The sequence below is a fragment of the Ranitomeya imitator genome, chromosome 1 (assembly GCF_032444005.1).
Source record: "Ranitomeya imitator isolate aRanImi1 chromosome 1, aRanImi1.pri, whole genome shotgun sequence".
Classification (NCBI taxonomy): domain Eukaryota; kingdom Metazoa; phylum Chordata; class Amphibia; order Anura; family Dendrobatidae; genus Ranitomeya; species Ranitomeya imitator.
In genome coordinates this window covers 583,297,531-583,319,894 of record NC_091282.1, presented here as the reverse complement: position 1 = coordinate 583,319,894, position 22,364 = coordinate 583,297,531, and the positions used below count along the sequence as shown (strand labels likewise).

The following is a 22,364-nucleotide window of genomic DNA, read 5'->3' as shown; positions in this document are numbered from 1 at the left end:
CTGGGTTCCATCCTCGTTTCTCTTCAGGGCAGGTTGAGTCTTCGGACTGTCCTGGTGTGGATACGGTGGTGGACAGGTTGCAGCAGATTTGGACTCATGTAGTGGACAATTTGACCTTGTCCCAGGAGAGGGCTCAACGTTTCGCTAATCACAGACGCTGTGTGGGTCCCCGACTTCGTGTTGGGGATTTGGTTTGGTTGTCTTCTCGTCATAGTCCTATGAAGGTTTCCTCTCCTAAGTTTAAACCTCGTTTCATTGGTCCGTATAGGATTTCTGAGGTTCTTAATCCTGTGTCTTTTCGTTTGACCCTTCCAGATTCTTTTTCCATCCATAACGTATTCCATAGGTCATTGTTGCGGAGATACGTGGCACCTATGGTTCCATCTGTTGATCCTCCTGCCCCGGTTTTGGTGGAGGGGGAGTTGGAGTATATTGTGGAGAAGATTTTGGATTCTCGTGTTTCAAGACGGAAACTCGAGTATCTGGTTAAGTGGAAGGGTTATGCTCAGGAGGATAATTCCTGGGTCTTTGCCTCTGATGTCCATGCTCCCGATCTTGTTCGTGCCTTTCATATGGCTCATCCTGGTCGTCCTGGGGGCTCTGGTGAGGGTTCGGTGACCCCTCCTCAAGGGGGGGGTACTGTTGTGAATTCTGTGGCAGAGCTCCCTCCTGTGGTCACAAGTGCTACTTCGGCTGATTCTCTCTGAGTTTCCGTTGGTGGAGGAAAGTGGTACTGCGGCTTCTGAGTTTCCTTCCTCAGGTGATGTGGTGAAGTCGTTAGGTGCTGCTCTATTTAACTCCACCTAGTGCTTTGATCCTGGCCTCCAGTCAATGTTCTAGTATAGGACTTGCTTCCTCCTGGATCGTTCCTATGGCCTGCTGCTCTGCATAGCTAAGTTGCTCGTGTTATTTTTGTTTGCTGTTTTTTTCTGTCCAGCTTGCTTATCTGGTTTTTATTGCTTGCTGGTAGCTCTGGGACGCAGAGGGTGTACCTCCGTGCCGTTAGTCGGTACGGAGGGTCTTTTTGCCCCCTTTACGTGGTTGTTTGTAGGGTTTTGTGTTGACCGCAAAGTTACCTTTCCTATCCTCGCTCTGTTCAGAAAGTCGGGCCTCACTTTGCTAAATCTATTTCATCTCTACGTTTGTCTCTTCATCTTACTCACAGTCATTATATGTGGGGGCTGCCTTTTCCTTTGGGGTATTTCTCTGAGGCAAGGTAGGCTTATTTTCTATCTTCAGGCTAGCTAGTTTCTCAGGCTGTGCCGAGTTGCATAGGGAGCGTTAGGCGCAATCCACGGCTGCCTCTAGTGTGTGTTGGAGAGGATTAGGGATTGCGGTCAGCAGAGTTCCCACGTCTCAGAGCTCGTTCTATGTTTTTGGGTTATTGTCAGGTCACTGTATGTGCTCTGACTTCTATGTCCATTGTGGTACTGAATTACCAAATCATAACAGACTCCCTCTACCTTGATCTTACTTATAACTCTCGGAAGTAATGGCAACGGGGGAATTAAACGTATGGAGCACGGAACTTGCACCACGGAAGGACTAGAGCATCCGCTCCGATTGTTCTTGGGTCTCGAGACCGAGCAATGAACTGAGGAACTTTGGTGTTCAGTCTGGATGCCATCAGATCAACACCTGAAGTCCCCCAACGACGACAAATCTGTTGGAACATGTCCGGATTAAGTTGCCATTCCCCCGAGGCAAGAACCTGGCAGCTGAGGAAGTCTGCCGTCCACTTTGACGCCTGTTATGTGGACCGCTGAGATTACCGAGTGGTTGTTTTCTTCCCATCGGAGAATGTGAGAGACTTCGGACATAGCTGCGCAGCTGCAGCTACCCCCTTGATGGTTTATGTATGCCACGTCCGTGGCATTGTCCGATTGAGTTTGGATGCAGTGGCCCGCTAGGAGATAATGGAACTGATGTAGGGCCAGCCGTATTGTGCGAATCTCTAGCACACTGATCGGGAGTTCGATTCTCGGGAGTGGCCCTGGGCGGTGGGATGACAAAAACTGCCCCCCCAGCCCAGAAGGCTGGCGTCGGTAGTCACCACTAGCGAATGAACCGGGAGAAAGAACTTCCCCTGATTGAGAGAGAGTTCAATGTCCACCATCTGACCCGCAGGGGTAAACAGCACCAGTGGTCTAGGGAGAACGGGTTCCTGTCCCAGGCCTCCAGAAGTGCATGCTGTAGGGGACAAATGTGCAGCTGAGCAAAAGGGACCGCTTCCATTGCTACCACCATTTATCCCAGTACCCTCATGGCAAACCAGAAGGAATGAGATGACGATTGACAGAACACAGGCTCTTTGTTGAAGGTCTAAGACCTTGGCTTGAGGAAGAATTACTAACCCTCAAGAGGTGTCCAGGGTTATCCCTAAAAAGGGATATCTGCTGAGCTGCGACAGGGGATGACTTGCTTAAGTTTATTGAGAAAGAGTATTGCAAGTAATGCCAACGGAGACCTCGCAATCGTGGAATGGAAGGATGGACCTTTGACCAAGAGGTCGTCCAGGTAGGGCAGAATGACCAAGCCTCGAGAGTGTAAGATGGACAGACTGCTGCCATGACCTTGTTAACACTCTGGGGGCCGTGGCGAGGCCAAAAGGCAGGGCCGTGAATTGCAAATGCTGGTCGTGAAGAGCAGGAATCTCTGGTGGCGAGGAAAGATTGGGATATGCAGGGAAGAGTCATGAATGCCAAAGACTCTCCTTCCATAGAAGTGATGACTGAATGCAGAGATTCCATGCTTAAATGACGAACCTTGACAAACTTGTTTAGAAGTCTAGGGTCTAGAATGGGTCTCACCTGTCCGTCCTTTTTTGCGACTATGACAAGGTTCGAGTAGAAACCCTGAAACCTTTCCGGAATGGGTACAATGACGCCATCTTGACTCAAAACGTCTATGGCTCTTCAAAAGGCCTTTGGCCTTGCCTCTGTCACAGGAGGACAGGAACAGAAGAAATGCGTTGGGGCGTGTAGAAAAATCGATCTTGTATCTTAACGACACCAGGTCTCTGACCCACTCTTCGTGGATGACGGACAGCCAGGCCTGACTGAACAGAAGTAGGCGGCTGCCCACCCTGCCACTGTCAACCGGACAATGCCAGGAGTCAGCGGGCAGAAAATCTCTAAGACTTAGATCCCTTAGATCTCGACTGTTTAGGGCGAGATTTCCATTATCGACTAGGTCTGTAGGAGACTCGAGAACCTCTGTCCCTGTGTGGGTAGCACCCTGACTCGGGGGAGGTAGTGGCGGTAGACCAGCCCAGGTTGGAGTGAAAGGATCGAAAGCAGAACTGCTGTCTCCAAAAAAGGATGCCTAAACCTCTGCTGGGGAAGAAGTGTACTCTTTCCTCCCGTTGCATTAGTAGTTAGCTGATCTAGCTTCTCACCAAATAAGCGACCACTCTGGTAAGGCAGAGATATTAAGGACTTTTTTGATGCAGAGTCCGCTTTCCACTCTCTAAACCATAATGCTCTTCTGATCGGGACTGCGTTCACGGCCAATAGAGCAGAACAGCCAGCCGCGTCCAAAGATGCGTGTACCAGGTGATCTCCAGCCCGAGAAATTTGACTGGCAAGATGCACTGCTTCAGAGGGGAGATTGCAGCTCTGAATGGATTTGGCCAGGGTATCTGCCCAGAAGACTATCGCCTTAGCAATCCATGCTACAGCGAATGAAGGACAGAGGGCCGAGCCTGAGGCCTCAAAGACAGAGCGAGCCAGGTGTTCTGACGGTCTGCGGGATTTTTAATCGATCGCCCATCTGGTACGGATAAAAGGACTTGGATGCCAGGCGAGACACTGGCATGTCTACAACAGGGGATTCAGCCTAGTCCTTCCTCAGCACAGCCGAAAAAAGATATTTTGCTTCAAGAGACTTTTGTCCTGTGAAGCGTTTGCCCGGTCGTTCCCTGTGACGATTGATTATGGCCGTATACTCAGGGTGAACTGCAAACGTTTTATGGGGGCGTTTAGTCCTCTTGAAGGACACGGCTTGATCCGGAACGGAATCTGATTTTTCTTCAACGTTTAATATCCGATTGACTGCCTCAATCAGCAAATCCACCATTTTCTGGAAGTCTGGCAAATCCAGATCCAAGTAGCTGTCTGATTCGCGTTTGCTACTGACCCCTGGAGAGGGAGAGCGAGAAGCAGAACTCGCTGACGAGAATGCACGTTAATGCTCTGGGGGCATGCTGCAGATCATTTCCTATACGCCCGTAGGTTTTCAGAGTGCTCTCGGCTCCTGCTGTCCGACTGCTCTCGTATGGGAGAGGGTTCATTTTATGTCAGACCTGCACATACTTCGATCCCTGGAGGGATTCAATCACTTTGGCCACAGAAGCCATGGATTGTGACAGTGACGAAGCCCACTCAGGGAGGGCTAGATACACTAGCCTTTTTAGATGCTTTTATGCTGGGACATTGTACCGTTCTATGTGTTCCCTTTAAAAACTCAGGGAATTCCTGCAGTGAAAAAGGGTTACAGCAGGGAGGAGGGTGGTCTAGCGCAGCGCTCCCTTACCCAGATCCTGTGTCCCCAGGTCCTTCTGTGTGGCACTGTAGCTCCGGAGCCTCCCCAAGGAGTGCCGACGCCTGCGGTGAGTTGTTGCTGACAAAATTGCCTCATAGACCACTGCCGGATACCAGTGTGTGTCCGGAGGGTCCGTGGGAGAAGGGGAGATGGCCGCCAAGATTAAGAGAGGTGGGTGAAGCCGCCGGTACAAATCATAGCAGGGGCAGAGTTACAGAAGAGAACCGAAGCCGGAACTAAGTTTATCAGCACCAGCGCCGATACCGGAAGGAATAGGAAGCGCTGCGCCGCTAGGAGAAGCCCCCTCTATCCAGCGCAACCTTAGACTGCCTGCCCAGGGCCCTCCAACCCCGTCTCTTACCCGGAGAAGCTGCCGGGTGGCAGGTAAGCCAGCGATATGCGGCGGGTACATGTCCTCCTGCTGCCGCTGCTGGTCTTTGAGGATCCCTTTATCCCTGCACCATCCTCGATCCACAATCCCTTTAATAGGGAGGTGGAGAGGGACTGTCCGCCTCCTTGTACCATCTGCTTTAACAGTGGTGGTGCAGTGGAGGCAGCTCGGACGTCACACAGGGCCTCTGTACATCCAAGGGTTTAATCCCCTAGGATGGGACAGGGCTAATGTCCTGCATTAGGCCTGGCTGCGGAAGAGGATACATAGAGGCGACACTCCATATGCTCGTCTGTAAGGTGCAGGGAAATTGGTGCCCTATACGGGATCAGTCACCCCTAAAAAAATTCAGCTCAGGTGTGGCATCCCACACCGCAGGAGAGAATACGGAGAGGTGATACTCTCCGTGCTCGCCTGTTGATGGTTCGAGATCGGAACCTTGAAAGGATCCGTCACCCCATTTGTCTGTAAAATCAAAAAAGGTTAAAAAAAAGGTTGAAAAATAAAATTAAAAAAAAATTAGGTCTGACGACCAGACCAGTGTGCCTCCTACGGACAAGAAGCAAGAACTGGCTCTTGGCGACAGCACCAGGGTGCATACTGCAGAGGAGGAGCTAACTTTTTTGTGTTAACTTAACTCCTGGTGCCAGCAGCAGAACACCCATGGTCCTGTCTCCCCCAAAGAGGCAATGGAGAAATATTTAATTATTTTAATTTTTTTTTTCTTTATTTGGGGACTTTTTAAATTTTTTTTTTTACTTTACTACATTGTCCCAGTATGGGACATTAATTTAAAGCAGATCAGAGTATCAGATCAGGATCTGACAGGCCGTGAAGAAGGCAAGCCAGCGCCTGCTCTCAGCAGGTGCTCACAAACCGCCTTCCCTGCAAGACCAAGAAGGACCTCACAGCCATCTATGCTTCTTTGCCAGTGTTACTAATGACAGCGGCATCAGAGGGGTTAAAAAATGCCCACGATCAGTGCTAGCACCGATCGTGGGTGTTGCTGTGGGGTGTCAGCTACCACATATAGCTCACACTCGCACGCAATCGCTGTGGCGCTCAGCATTAGGCCGTAGCAATCGCGGCCTCGTACTTGTACTGCTCTGGGCACAAACGCATTTCCCACAGAGCATCGTGAAGGGGTTAAGTGTTAAATCCACAAGTCTGAGTCACTGCCCGACTGGCATGTCTGTTGGTAATTTCTATATATGCCTATAAGGCAGTGAGAACAGCTCAGAAGATCTGCCTGTCAGGCAGGCTACTAATCCCACAAACTATAATGCATAAAGAGAACAAAAAGAGTTTGCGATCCAAACTAAAGAGTATAAATATAATATAATGCTAAATCAAGGTTGCTCATAAGAACCACATCTCACAGTTTTGCAAAGTTACAAACTGATTTATTTAGACATATTATACAACCATGAACAATGTACATATAATACCAAAAAAATAAAGAAAAAAGGAAAAAGGGGGGAGCAAGCACGGGCATAAAGGGGAGGAGATAAAATACAGTATTACAATACTACAGTGTAGTATTCAGATACGATCAGAATAGTGATCGCCCAGACGCCGGTAAGGTATAATACCCTACAAGCATTATGTACAGGCAGAATGTCTCCAAACCCACTTACCCATGCTACTGGCTGCCCAAAACGCTGATGCCCCGACGCGCGTTTCGCTGTTGCTTCTTCTTTGTTCTCTTTATGCATTATAGTCTGTATTTTGGAGAGGATCCTTGGTCCCCTGTGATAGGGGTTTCTGGGACTATGTTTTATATGTCCTGTTGGTTCCGATATGTTCTCATACTAATCCCACAAAGACAGGAAGGCTTTTCCCATCCTAATGGTAACAGGAGGTGGTTACACATAACTTTAAAACATCTAACATTGAAATAAAACTGAATGACATTCCTAACGATGATAAAAAAAATTTTTTTTACAATATTATTGGTAAAACAAGATAAAACATACCTTTGTCTCTCCATTTCTCTGATTTCTCTCTCTCTTTGCCTCTGACGCTCACGCTCCCTTTGCTCTTTAATTTTATCAAAGGAAAGAATCTCTTTTTTCTCCTTACTGCCAGATTTTCGGTCACGACTTTTGGAACTCTAAAACACAAAAAGGAATTATGGCTATAATTGAAAATTGTTTTCCATAAAAAAGAATGCGATACAGCCAAAGGAGGAGAGAGCGTGAAGCAAATGCAGATTGCCCACTCATATTGTGTCAAGAAACCATGTCGAAAGGTCCCTAGGTGAGCCAGTGCCAACACCGCTAGAACTACGCCTTACAGGTGATTATAAAAGTGTTATTTTACTGGGGCAAACATACAGATTGCAAAGGGATTACAGTAGTGGACATGCCCTTTTATCAATACAAATAATGACTGTCTTGTCTACCTAAGCAGATAAATAGATAATATAGGAAATTAAAAGGGTAATCCGGAGAAATAAATTATTGTTAAGGGCATACCTTCAGAAACTATTAGGAAAACTGTTAGGATAACATGAGTAGTGTTGTTTTCCACTAGCAGCAGCAACCAGCCCCGTTAAGGTCAGATTACATACAAGCAGGTAGTAGCGGCCTGCCCCCCAGATACTAACAGGGAGAAACCAACCACGCCCCCAACAACAGACTGAATACAAAGATTTTACTAATTAAACTAGTAATACTGCTGTGCATTATCCTGTACGTGCATTAGGGGCGTGTTGATGCACTTAAGAGTCCCTTAACACTCCCTCATTGCACTTCCATGCTAATTTGCATTTGGCTTCAGAGTGTGATATCTCAGAGATAATACATCTACAACACATGTATTATTTTACTATTATGTTAAAGACCTATACAACACACAAGTTTGTACAGTACAAATTGCATTCCACCAGAAAACTAAGCATACTGTAAGCTATTCATCTTCTGAAATGAATTGCTTCTGCAAAAAAAAAAAAAAATGCCCAACCAAATGTTCAAAAAGTCTTCATACCCTTTCAGTTGAATCAGAAGATGTTTTTACACTGATCACAGGCTCCCCCTTTGACTTATCCATGACAACTGTTCTTTCAGTTCCTCTGCTCTCTGAAACAGGAGAAAGTAGTGTTACATGTTGCATAAATGAAAAGTGTGGGCAAAGATTATAAAAAATTTAAAATACATATTGCTAAAAAAATATATATATACCGTATATTATTTTGTCACTTATCGTTCAGGCACTGTAGTAATGATCTGTGCACTTACTGAAAAATCTAGACAGCTAAGAAGCATTGATGTCATTAAAGTTATTAATTTTTTATTTTAGTTAGAAAGCATCAATGTAAAAAAGTTTGCAATTAACTTGTTTCTTTTCTATTTTCCATCATTCTAATGCAATTAGAGCTTTTATCTTTCATGGTGTACAGTTGGTTTCCATGCAGCTCAACCTCACACACTCAAGGCTGAGTGTGCCTAGTAGTTACATTCAAGGAGAGAAATTGACTCCAAACATACAAGCCAAAGCTCTCCTGCCTATTGATTTTTATATGGCAGCTAAAGAGATGGTCCACTACAATGTATATTGCGTACATCAATTTAAACCTTTTAAATAAGTATTTTTGTAAATACCTCATGTTGCCAAATTGCCTGATCATGTGACCCCGGCTGCAGTCGCCTCTAACATCCACTGATGTCATGTTCACTTTCAGACTTCCTTGAATCACCCAGGCATGACCCAGTCTCACGCACTCCCCTGATTGACTGGGCTGTGGGCAATATTTCACCGACATCACAGCCCAGTACCAAGGGGGCTTACAGGGCTCTGCCACTGAAAGCAGAAAAGAAGGACATTTTCTACAGTGCGCATTCAACATTGGGTTGTGACGTGCAATGAAACCACGGTTGTGGAGTTGGAGTCTATTTTAGTGGAGTTGGAGTTATAAAATGGTCAGACTCCTAAAATGTATAATATAATTTGTGAAAAGTTATAAAATGTCCTATAAATGTCTGTCTGTTCTGTTCCTGATCTAAGAATCTGGGCTTTTAGTGGAGATGAATCTGTGCTACACTTAATGTACATGCTCAATAGTGAGGCAGTGCTGTGGGGTCGGAGCTGGAGTAGGCAGACCGGGAAATTGAGGAGTTGGAGCTTTGGCTTTTACCAATACAACAGCCCTGGGTTAAATACCGCCCACAGCCCCGGGTGAAATACCGCCCACAGCCCCGTCAATCAGGGGGAGTGAGTGTGCCTATGTGATGCAATGGAGTCTGGAAATTGGCGGGACATCAACGAATGTCAGAGGCGGCTGAGGCCAGGAGTCCATTTTTCACAAATGAAAGCCATCTGGTTTTTGTTGTTTTTTTTTAAGCCGTCGCACACACAAATTGTGGAGACATGTTCATTTTTGAATCGGAGTTTCAAATCAAAATCGGCAATACAAGTCTGGGTTAGTGAAAACATTTGGACATCCAAGTGCTGCCCAATTTCCACAGATTGTTAGGAGAAATGGATAAACTCCCCATCTAAGTAGAGGAGCAGCAGCGCAACCAGCACCAGGATAACTCACATCAATGTAAATAGGAGCAAGGTGCAATATGAATGTATTATCAAAAGGAATACTGCACAGTGATTATTTATGGTGCATACATTAAGGTACCATTTACTTTTGCATCTATACATCTATCTAACTTCTTTTGATCTATGATTTAGGCATCTGCCTTTCAGTTTCAATATACACAAAAGGTGCCAAAGTTTAGGGTCACCCAAACAATTCTGTGTTTTCGATGAAAACTCATACTTTTATTAATCAAATGAGTTGCCAAATGAACTGAAAATCTAGTCCAGATATTGACAAGGTTCGAAAAAGATTTTAAATTTGAAATAATTTTCTCCTTCAAACTTTGCTTCATCAAAGAATGCTCCCTTTGCAGCAATCCCAGCATTGCAGACCTTTGGCATTCTAGCAGTTAATTTGCTGAGGTAATCTGGAGAAATTTCACCTCATGCTTCCAGAGGCCCCTCAAGTTGGTTTGGCTTGATGGGCACTTTTTGAGTACCATACGGTCAAGCTGCTCCCACAACAGCACAATGGGGTTGAGATCTGGTGACTGCGATGGCCACTCCATTACAGATCGAAAACCAGCTGCCTGCTTCTTCCCTAAATAGTTCTTGCATAATTTGAAGGTGTGCTTTGGGTTATTGTCCTGTTGTAGGATGAAATTGGCTCCAATCAAGTGCTGTCCTCAGGGTATGGCATGGCGTTGCAAAATGGAGCGATAGCCTTACTTATTCAAAATCCCTTTTACCTTGTACAAATCTCCCACCAGCACCAAAGCAAACCCAGACCATCACATTACCTCCACCATGCTTGACAGATGGCTGTTGTGAATTCTGCTCTTGGGTTCCCTCCAGTGGTTGTAGGTGGGAATGCAGTTGTCTCTGAGTCGCAGTCCTGGCCAGGTATATCGGATGATTACAAATCTGTTATGATTAGGTGGCCTTGGAGCAGCATGAAAACCTTCTCTGGAGTAGGTGGTAACTTATACTGACCGCAAACCCTGATCCTATCACCGCAACTAGAAGTAGCCGTGGGGTGTACCTAACAAAACCTAGACACCTCGACACAGCCGGAGGACTAAAAACCCCTAAAGATGGAAATAGAAAAACTATCTTGCCTCAGAGTAAACCATCAAAGGATAGGCAGCCCCCCACAAATATTGACTGTGAGTTGGAGAGGAAAAGACACGCAGGCAGAAAACAGGTTTAGCAAAGGAGGCCACTTCTAGCTAAATAGAAAAGGACAGGACAGAGTTCTGTGCGGTCAGTAATAAAACCCTTCCAAAATATCCAAAGCAGAAAATACAAAAACTCCACCATCTGCAACTCCAGAGAATCCAACCAGACTGAGAAAAACAGCTGACACAGTCTAAGCTGGACAAATAGAAACAAAAGATCAGCACTGAAAATAAGCACACAGCAAGTGTGCTTCAGAAAAAGAAACAGACACTTATCTTTGCTCAACTGGCAGCTAAGCAGGTGAGGCCAGGCAGAGATCCAATACTTCCAAAGAAACATTGACAACTGGCAAGGGCTAATGAATCCTGCACACTTAAATATCCCAGTCAGAACAGCAATTAGCTGATACACCTGGCCAGTGCTGTGACTCAGAGACAACTGCATTCCCACCTACAACCACTGGAGGGAACCCAAGAGCAGAATTCACAACACAATTCTGACTGGGATATTTAGGTGTGCAGGATCCTTTAGCCCTTGCCAGTTGTCAATGTTCCTTGTGAAGTGTTGGATCACTTTCTGATTTCTCCTGCTTGCTGCCAAATTCAGGAAAGATAAGTGTTTGGTTTTTGTATCTGTGGCACACTGCTGTGTGCTTGTTTCAGCTTTATTCCGGCTCGGATTGTAGGATTCACTGGAGTTGCAGATTTATGCTCCTACATCTTTTAGTTAGATGTAGGAAGTTTTTGTATATTCTGCTGTGGATGTTTTTGAAGGGTTTTAATACTGACCGCACAAAACTCTGTCCTATCTAGCTAGAGTAGCCTCCTGTGCTAAATCCTGTTTTTCTGCCTGTGTATGTTTTTTCCTCTCCAACTCACCGCCAATCAGGGTGAATAAAAATCAATGTTTCTTTTTTTTAAAAAATAAAAAAAAAAAAAATTCGGATTTTTTTTTATTTAAATCGGATTTTTTTCAATAAACTGCTTTTTGAGGAAAATATTTTACCATCCAAAGGTTCTTCCATCATGAGATAAAGCTGAGTTGTTTAACTCAGTAGAATAAAGGCTGTATATGTGTAACATTCACAATGCCATGCTCTTCCAGAGGTTTCTGTAGGATTAGTGGGCAGTTTCTCTCCTATATTATCCCAGACGCTCGCTTTACTTACGCAGTTCTCAAAACTGAATTTGACTCCGCAGAGGTCCCAGCCTCTTCTTCACGGCAAAAATGTTACAACATGAACAGAGTTGAGAAAAAGACCTTAATCCTATTGTTCTACAAACCTATGAATACAGAATCAACCCCTTCAGTGCCAAGTCCAAGAAGTTAGACAATATGATTCTGATTGTTTGGAGTGGAATAGATCTGCACTGCAAAAGAAGAATGTGAATCTAAGTGTGAGGAGGAGGAAGGGCAAGCAGACAAGAAAATGAAAGTGAAACTTTGAGCACAATACTGCAGCATAGCCACAGACAGACAAGTCTGGATCTGTTTGTGTGTACGATCTGAGGTTTATTACATTCTTTCCTTATAATGGCAGCAGGCCGTAAAAGAGACCCAGTTTGGGAATATTTTAATGAAGCTCCTTCGCCTATCGGTAAGGCAGGCATGCGTGCAAAATGCAAACGATGCAACAAAGATGCAAGGCCTGGTGGTGCGAATGAGGCAACATCATGAGAAGTGCGGTGATGAAGATGACCAAAGAAACTTCTGAACAGGCAGGATCTTCAGGTTGGTAAACATTTTTATTGAATCCTATTTCTAAAGACTGAACTGTCATGTGTGAGAAAAATTATATTTCTTATTATTACTGCATGCTACTGTCATTTGGTACAGTTATGAAGAAAAACAAATATTCCTTTTGGGGCAGGGGCAGTGATGTGTTGTGTACAATAAGCAGAAATTGTATAAACGATAAAATAACAGCATTGACTTTTTTTGTTTAGGGGAATTCATGGATTCTGGAAACTATCCACCTCCAAGATCACCATCACCCTGTTCTACAGTTTCAGAGTTATCCATCCAGGATAGTGCTTCATTAGCAGCAGCATCATCATCAGACACCGACAGCCACATATCACCATCACCCAAAAGGAAGAAAAAACCTTTACCTCCTGGAACCACCATAGATAGGTTTGTGATAATAACTAGCAGATTAGAAAAAGAGTTGATTGATGAAAAAATTGCCCAGTTTATTTATGCAACGAACTCTTCTTTCCGTCTGACTGAGAACCCACATTTCATGAATATGGTTCAGTCACTGAGACCAGGATACAGTCCACCCAGCAGAGCTGATGTTGCAGGGAAACTGCTGGATCAAGTGTATGACAGAGAAATGGAGCAATGTGCAACAGCTCTGGAGGGTAAAATTGTTAACCTAAGTATTGATGGGTGGAGTAATGTCCACAATGATCCTATTGTATGTGCTTGTATAACAACAGAAGAAGGTAAAGTCTTCCTTGCACAAACAACTGATACGTCAGGAAATGCACACAGCAGAATACTTACAAGAAGTGGCAGTAAAAGCTATAACGACATGTGAACAAAAATTCAAATGTCTAGTACGCAGTTTGGTCACTGACAATGCTGCAAACGTATCCAAGATGAGAAGAGATTTAGAAGAGCAGGGAGGGAATACAAAGCTGCTAATAACATATGGTTGCAGTGCTCATTTGCTGCACCTCTTAGCCAAAGACTTAAGTGTTCCAGAAATAAAGGCTAATGTTGTTGAAATTGCTAAATACTTCCGTAATAATCATTTTGCTGCAGCAGCTCTGAAAAGGATGGGTGGAACAAAGCTAACGCTCCCACAAGATGTTAGATGGAACTCTGTGGTGGACTGTTTTGAGCAGTATATCAAAAAGTGGCTTATTCTGATAACACTTTGTGAAGAAAATCAAGATAAAATAGATGGCACTGTCACGGCCAAAATCCTCAACATTGGGCTTAAGAGAAATGATGAACATATGCTGAGCTTCCTGAAACCCATCTCTCAAGCTTTGAATAAAATACAGAAAAATAGCTGTTTTATTGCGGATGCTGTTGAAATTTGGAAGGAACTGAGTGAACACTTAAAAACAGAACTACACATGGACAGAATTAAATTACAAGCAGTAAACAAACGAATGGGACAAGCACTGACTCCAGCTCATTTTTTGGCAAATATTGTCAATATCCAATATCAGGGTCAAAAGTGCTGAGGGAGAGGAGTTCGCTATGACATGGGTATCCAGCAATCATCCATCTTTAATGCCAACTATAATAAACTTCAGAGCTAAGGGGGAACCATTCAAGAAATATATGTTTGCTGAAGATATTTTAAGGAAGGTCACACCAGTAAACTGGTGGTAGTCACTTAAGCGCTTGGATTTAGAGACTGTTCAAGTAATGATTTCACTTTTAACAGCAGTAGCTTCTTCTGCAGGCGTTGAAAGAATATTCTCTTCCTTTGGACTCATTCATTCTAAATTGAGAAATCGGTTGGGACCCAATAAAGCAGGAAAGCTTGTTTTTGTTTTCCAGATTATGAGTCGGAACAAAGAAGATGATGATGATGAAGATGACGACAAGTGAGCTACAGAGGACAGCAGGGACAGTAGTATTTACGTTTTTCATGTGTCGGCTGGGCTGACAGTCTAAGTTTCTTATAATATATATATATATTTTGTTTAGCCAAATTAGTTAACAAACATGGATGTTTGTTTAAGCAAATAACTTATGCTGTAATGTTGTTATTGTTTCAGTTGAATAAATCTATTTAAATTGTAATTAAGGTCAGGATTATTTTTCTCCTTCCTAAGTACAACAGAACAGTTGTGTCCAAATATGAATGATTAACCCATTAAACTGGGGAGAAAAAAGTAATATAAAAAGGGATTCTAAAAATCTTCATTACTTGCATGTTAAAGTAGCAAGAACTAGTTTAGGTAGAAACTTTGATTTAAATCACTGATTTAAATCAAGCCTTACTGACTAGTGATTTAAATCGTGATTTAAATCGTGATTTAAATCGTGATTTAAATCAGTTAGATTTAAATCAAATCCACCCTGCCGCCAATATTTGTGGGGGGCTGTCTATCCTTTGGGGATTTTCTCTGAGGCAAGATAGTATTCCTATTTTTATCTTTAGGGGTATTTAGTCCTCTGGCTGTGACGAGGTGTCTAGGTGTGTAAGGTACACTCCACGGCTACTTCTAGTTGCGGTGTTAAGTTCAGGATTGCGGTCAGTATAGTGGCAACCTTCTCCAGTGAAAGTTCTCATGCAGGTCCAAGGTCACCGGATCATAACAGATGGCGTCAGACACTCTTCCAGCATCTTTTCAGTTGTTTTTCATCTCACAAATGTTCTTCATCTCACAAATGTTCTTCTGTGTGATCCAAACACCTCAAACTTGGATTCATCTGTCCATAACACTTTTTTTAATCTTCCTCTGTCCAATGTCTATGTTCTTTTGCCCATATTTATCTTTTCCTTTCATTAGCCAGTCTCAGATATGGTTTTTTCTTTGCCACTCTGATCTGGAGTCCAGCATCGCGGAGTTGCCTCTTCACTGTAGACTTGACACTGGCATTTCGCATGTACTATTTAAAGAAGCTGCCAGTTGAGGACCTGTGAAGCGTTGATTTCTCAAACTACGGACTATAATCTGCAGCAGTGTTCACACAAAGTATGCAAAGCATCTGGATCATAGCCTATTGGTAACGCCCTGTGGCGGGCTGCCCAGTGCCAACTGTAATGGGTCCCATGTGAACAGAGGCCACAACTTACAAAGCCATCAGGGCCCAAGCGGAACCTCAAAAATACCTTACATATTTTGATACATTCTCGTGCACTTTTTTTTACTTTTACTACTAGAGATGCAGTTGGGCCCTGATGGCTTTGTAAGTTGTGGCCTCTGTTCACACGGGACCCATTACAGTTGGTACTGGGCAGCCCGCCAAAGGGCGTTACCAATAGGCTATGATCCAGATGCTTTGCATACTGTGTGAATACTGCTGCAGATTATTTGCACTGGTGTGCCAAGCAGCCAATCCCTGATTGTAGTCTTATTTGGTATTACCGCACCTGTGTAGTCGCCATCTTTACTTGGGCCCGCTGCACCAAGATAGTGCATTTGACTTGATGCCTAGACAGGTAAGTACCTTTGCCTGTTTTTTGTGGAGCATTCTTACACAGTTAACAAACACAAAGTACCATAAGAACACTGAAGTGATGGTTGTTGGAAATGGGCCTCTATACACCTATGAAGATATTGCATTACAAACCAGATGTTTGCAGCTAGAATAGTCATTTACACATTAACAATGTATAGAGAGTATTTCTGAATCATTTAATGTTAGCGTCACTGGAAAAATATGTGCTTTCAAAAATAAGGAAATTTCTAAGCGACGCTAAACTTTGGAACGGTTGCGTACCTCCCTCTCTGATATATTACACGTGTCATATGGTATATCAGAAGCAGGCTACCATGTCTACCTGACTATTTTACATATGGTACAATACTGCTATACTTCTGTGCACCCTACATTTGATAGGGAATTCTAAGTAAAGGGAGGGAAAGTCTTCGCTGAGCGGGGGCACCATTGAGAAGGCTTTCTTGGGTGCCAACCTCTACTGGTAGGAAGGGAAGTTATAGTAACCCATTAGGGTGAAATATCTTTCTTTCTTCTATATATGCCCATTTATGAGAAGACCAATATCATATGGGGTGTTGAATGTATAAAACAATTTGGGGGATTTTATTGATTTATATTAAAGGTTATGTTTTATATGATTTGAGCACTATTCTGTGAAATTCTTAATATTTTGTGTTTAAGCTATCTGAATTACGGTGAACCCGCTCCTTTTTTCTCTGTATGGCATCCAGACTTGCAAAGGCACTTTTCATTTGATACTTAGAAAAAATATTGCAGCGGCACAAATCTCTTCCAATGGACACACGGTCCACATGAAAAATCTTATCTAAACAACCCTATTGAACCACATTGGTCCCTGTGCTACCGAACCTTTACCCTGACAGAACACATCTGTATAGTACACATGTCTGAACCAGCGCTACGGCCTCAGACATCAGGTTTTTACAGTGCTCAATTCTAAAAGTCTCCCTCCTAACAGATTAACCTTATCATCCAAAGACTGATAAATCAGTCATTAGACGCCTCACCCTGTTTAGTGCGGGGTCCAGCGATAACCCGCACCTTTTCCGGCACATGACAGCTGATCTGATCAGCTGACATGTGCCCGGAACAGCCACGGGTCAAATCGCGACTCACCCACGGCTGTTAACATGTTAAATGCCGCTGCCAAACGCCGACAACGGCATTTAACATGCACGCAAAGGAAGCGCCTCATTACCTCCTCCCATCGGTGCCCGTGTCACATGACCGCAGGTCGCTGATGTTTTGGGCATGACATCCCGGGGTCAGCAGAAGATCCCTGTGATTGTTATTGGTGGATCGTTATGAGCGCCCACTCGTTATGCTGGATCGTTATGAGCGCCTCATAGCAAGTGAACATATCTGCTACATAGAGCAGGGCTGCAGCCATGCTCTATGTAGCACAAGCGATTCGATAAGTGCAGCTTATAGTCTCCCATGGAGACTACTGAAGCAAGTAAAAAAAAAAATGTTTAAAATTATAAAAAAAATAATAAGTTCAAATCACCCCCCTTTCGCCCCATTCAAAATAAAATAAATCAAATATACACATATTTGGTATTGCCATGTTCAGAATCGCTCAATCAATATATAAAAAGAATGAATCCATTCAGTAATAGGCGTAGAGAGAAAAAAAAAATCAAAACCCCAGAATTACATTTTTTTTGTCGCTGCAGCATTGCAATAAAATGCAATAACAAGCGATCAAAAGATTGTATCTGCACGAAAATGGTATTAATAAAAAAAAGTCAGCTCAGCAAACAAAAAATAAGCCCTCACCCAGACCCAGATCTGGAAAAACGAAGACGCTATGGGTCTCGGAAAATTGCATTGTTTTTTTAAATTTAACTAAGGGGGTGATAAAGGGGGGTTCTATTATCTATGTTTTATATTTTGAGCACTGTGATAGTGTATCACAGTGATCAAAGTGAACCAACAGGAAAAATCTCCCTATTGTTGCTAGGTGCCGACCGGCAGATCTCAGCGGTCACAGTGTGTATGCGCCTGCCATTTTCTCCCTGAAGTGGAGGCCAGGGGCCCAGAGGACTTGACAGGGGGGGTTCCTGGACATCACAGGTAACGGTGGTGGGGGGGTGATATCGGAGGGACGAGGGACCCCATTTCGCTCTCCTCAGACTAATTAAATGGAGAATCTGACTTTTTGCAGAAGACATTGTACCGTTAATAACCGACCCGAATGATGTGCTCTAGGGTTTCGGCTACCCCCAGCAGCCAAGACCCCAGAGAAAATCCGACTCTGGGGGGTGACATAACCTTAAACCTTAGTGCCGTTAAAAAAAACAGTGCTGTGGTTTAAGTACCCTTAACTGCTGCAGTGAAAAGGGGTCGTTAAGGTGTTAAATGTAAAGAGCATTTGACAGTTTGATATGTTTTTACGAGTTGAATATATTCCAAAGCCTAATAAAAATGAGGCTACGCTCCCATGAGGAGTATTAGGCAAGTTTTTGATGTTACAGATTTTCTGTACTAATTCTGCACCTGTTAAACTAGCTTACTTGCATTTTTACATTGCACTTTTTACATCCATTTTTATTGCGGTTTGGAAGCAGCGGTTCTTGTATCTTGTTGGTATTTCAATTTTTAAATATAAGCAGATGTTTGGATACTTTCTGGTATTGGCGGTTTGATTTTTTTTTGTTTTTTTTACTTGCAGATTTTCCGTTTCTAATGCAAGTCTATGTGGAAAATCTGCACATAAAACACTGCGTACTCGCAAGAGAAATTGACATGTGGATTTGAGACACACACCACTGATCAATATACACAGAGTAAAACAAAAAGCACAGCGAGTATGAGATTCCTATAAATTACATCTACATTGCTGGAGCTGCAAAAATATGCAGCTTCAAAAACTCATTGTGGACACAGCCTTTGTGTGGTTACTGCTGAAGTAGCAAGTAGGATTAGTACCTACCAAATAACTATGGTAAATACTTTTGGTATGTCAAACGTCACAGAAGCCAACACCCCATTAATTTTTAGTGTGGCCCCCAGATTGGTTCTGTATTACAAAGTGGTCATTGGAACAAAAAATATTGTGCACTCCTGCCTGAATGGGAATCAGTCAGGCAATTCATACTGGCCAGGTAACACGTAACACGAATCAGAGGCTGGCTGCACAATCGCAGTCAGGTATACAAATTCTACAAAATGCTGACTAATGGTATTTCAACTCATTACACCATAAGAGACCAATATTGCTTTTTTTTTCAACCCCTTCCCGACCTTTGACGCCACGTAGGCGTCATGAAAGTCGGTGCCAATCCAACCTGTGATGCCTATGTGGCGTCATGGAGGGATCGCGTCCCTGCAGATCGGGTGAAAGGGTTAACTCCAATTTCACCCGATCTGCAGGGACAGGGGGAGTGGTACTTTAGCCCAGTGCAACAGCCAATCAGAGCAATTTGTAATATTTCACCTATGAAATTTGGTGAAATATTACAATCCAGCCATGGCCGATGCTGCAATATCATCGGCCATGGCTGGAGACCGCGATCTGACCCCCCCACCGACAGTGGCGATCACAGTGATCAAAATAAAAAAAATAGTAAATAAAGCCCCACCTTATCACCCCCATAGGTAGGGAAAATAATGAAATAAATAAAATCTATTTATTTTTATTTTTCCACTAGGGTTAGGGTTAGAACTAGGGTTAGGGATAGGGCTAGGGTTACAATTAAGGTTAGAATTAAGCTATGTGCACACGGTGCGGATTTGGCTGCGGATCTGCAGCGGATTGGCTGCTTCGTATTTGTGGCGGTTTTCCATCATGTTTACAGTACCATGTAAACCTATGGAAAACAAAATCCGCTGTGCCCATAGTGCGGAACATAACGTGCGGAAACGCTGCGTTGATCCAGGGTACGAGTCTGATTGCCATATGTGGAGTCGGGAAGGAATTGTTTTCCCCCAAAGTGGAGCCTACTATTTGCCACATGGGTTTTTTTTGCCTTCCTCTGGATCAACATGTTAGGGCATGTTAGGTTAGGCTATGGGTTGAACTAGATGGATTTAACGTCTTCCTTCAAACTTAATAACTATGTTACTATGTTACTATTTTCCGCAACATGTCAATTCTCTGTGCGGATTCCGCAACGTTTTACACCTGTTCCTCAATAGGAATCCGCAGGTGAAATCCGCACAAAAAACACTGGAAATCCGCAGTAAATCCGCAAGTAAAACACAGTGCGTTTTACCTGCGGATTTTTCAAAAATGGTGCGGAAAAATCCGCACACGAATCCGCAACGTGGGCACATATTCTTAGGGTTAGGGCTGGAACTAGAGTTAGGGTTGGAATTAGGGTTAGGATTATAATTAGGGTTAAGATTAGGGTTAGGGGTGTGTTGAGGTTAGGGTTAGGCTTGGGATTAGGGTTAGGGTTGGGATTAGGGGTGTGTTGGGGTTAAGGTTATGGTTAGGGGTGTGTTGGGGTTAGGGTTGTGATTACAGTTATGGTTAGAGTTGGGTTCAGAGTTAGGGGTGTGATGGGGTTAAGGTACCTTCACATAACGATTTCGTTAACGATATCGTTGCTTTTTGTGACGTAGCAACAATATCGTTAACGAAATCGTTATGCGTGACAGCGACCAACGATCAGGCCCCTGCTGGGAGATCGTTGGTCGCTGGGGAAAGGCAAGAACTTTATTTTGTCTCTTTTTATTGTCCCGCTGACATCGCTGAATCGGTGTGTGTGACGCCGATCCAGCGATGTCTTTACTGGTAACCAGGGTAAACATCGGGTTACAAAGCGCAGGGCCGCAGGGAAGCTGATGGCGAGGGACGTGACCAGACACCGGAATGTAAGTATGTAGTGTTTTTTTTTTACATTTAGAATGGTAACCAGGGTAAACATCGGGTTACTAAGAGCGGCCCTGCGCTTAGTAACCCGATGCTTACCCTGGTTACCTGGGGACCTCGGCATCGTTGGTCGCTGTAGAGCTGTCTGTGTGACAGCTCTCCAGCGACGCTGCAGCGATAGACATCGTTGTCTATATCACTGCAGCGTCGCTTAATGTGACGGTACCTTTAGTGTTAGAATTAGTGTTTAGAGTTAGAATTGAGGGGTTTCCATTGTTTAGGCACATCAGGGGGTCTCCAATCACGACATGGCGCCATCATTGATTCCAGCCAATCTTGCATTCAAAAAGTCAAATGGTGCTCCCTCCCTTCCGAGCCCTGATGTGTGCCAAAACAGTGGTTTACCCAAACATATGGGGCATAAGCGTACTCAGGAAAAATTGTACAACAACAATTTTGGGGGTCTAATTACTCCTGTTACCCTTGGGGAAAAAAAATGGAGGCTAAAAAATTATTTTTGTGGGGAAAAAAAAGATTTTTTATTTTCACGGCTCTGCGTTATAAAATTCTGTGAAGCACTTGGGGGTTCAAAGTGCTCACCACACATCTATATGAGTTCCTTGGGGGGGTCTAGCTTCCAAAATGTTGTCACTTGTGGGGGAGTTCAAATGTTTAGGCACATCAGGGGCTCTGACACCCGTAGACCATTCCAACAAAGTCTGCATTTCAAGCTCTGCCATGCACCTAAACAGTGGTTTACCCCCACATATGGGGTATCAGCGTACTCAAGACAAAATGGACAACAACGTTTGGTGTCCAATTTCTCCTGTTACCCTTGTGAAAATAAAAAAATTGTGGGCTAAAAAATAATTTTTGAGGAAAGAAAACTGATTTTTTATTTTCATGGCTCTGCTTTATAAACTTCTGTGAAGCACTTGGGGGTTCAAAGTGCTCATCACACATCTAGATGAGTTCCTTGGGGGGGTCTAGCTTCCAAAATGGTGTCACTTGTGGGGGAGTTTAAATGTTTAGGCACACAGGGGCTCCCCAAACGCGACATGGTGACCGCTAACGATTGGAGCTAATTTTTCATTCAAAAAGTCAAATGGCGCTCCTTCCCCTCCAAGCCTTGCCGTGTGCCCAAACAGTGGTTTACTGTTTACCCCCACATCAACCTGCCCTACCCTCTCCTAGTGTTTCATCACCCATTCCCTGCAGACTGTGAGCCCTCGCGGGCAGGGTCCTCCCTCCTTATGTACCCGTGTGCCTTGTTATCTGCTCATGTTTAATGTATTTGTCTATATTTGCCTCGTATTCACATGTAAAGAGCCATGGAATAAATGGCGCTATAAAAATGTATAATAATAATAATAATAATAATGTGAGGTATCTGTGTACTCGGACATGGTGTCCGCTAAAGATTGGAGCCAATTTTTCATTCAAAAAGTAAAATGGCGCTCCTTCCCTTCCGAGCCCTGTTGTGCGCCCAAACAGTGATTTTCCCCCACATACGGGGTATCGGCGAACTCAGGACAAATTGCAGAACAACTTTCGGGGTCCAGTTTATCCTTTTATCCTTGGGTAAATAAAAAAATGGTTGCTAAAAGTTTTTTTTTGTGTGACTAAAAAGTTAAATGTTCATTTTTTTCCTTCCATGTTGCTTCTGCTACTGTGAAGCACCTGAAGGGTTAATAAACTTCTTGAATGTGGTTTTGAGCACCTTGAGGGGTGAAGTTTTTAGAATGG

The 22,364-nt window shown here is 43.8% G+C and overlaps 1 protein-coding gene across 8 annotated transcripts in view; it reads right to left on the bottom strand.

Moving 5' to 3' along the window:
* The window catches only part of LOC138680452 (scaffold attachment factor B2-like), a 702,355-nt gene that overhangs the window by 413,200 nt on the left and 266,791 nt on the right, over positions 1–22,364 (bottom strand). For all 8 annotated transcript variants that reach the window (XR_011321619.1, XR_011321628.1, XM_069767880.1 and 5 more), the window contains exons 11-12: positions 7,922–8,013; positions 6,910–7,046 (exon numbers count right to left, since the gene is read on the bottom strand). Coding sequence is in view for 6 of the 8 variants with exons in the window: in XM_069767880.1 (XP_069623981.1) it covers positions 6,910–7,046; positions 7,922–8,013 (229 nt within the window). In the remaining 2 variants the exon portion in view is untranslated. The remainder of the gene's footprint in view (positions 1–6,909; positions 7,047–7,921; positions 8,014–22,364) is intronic.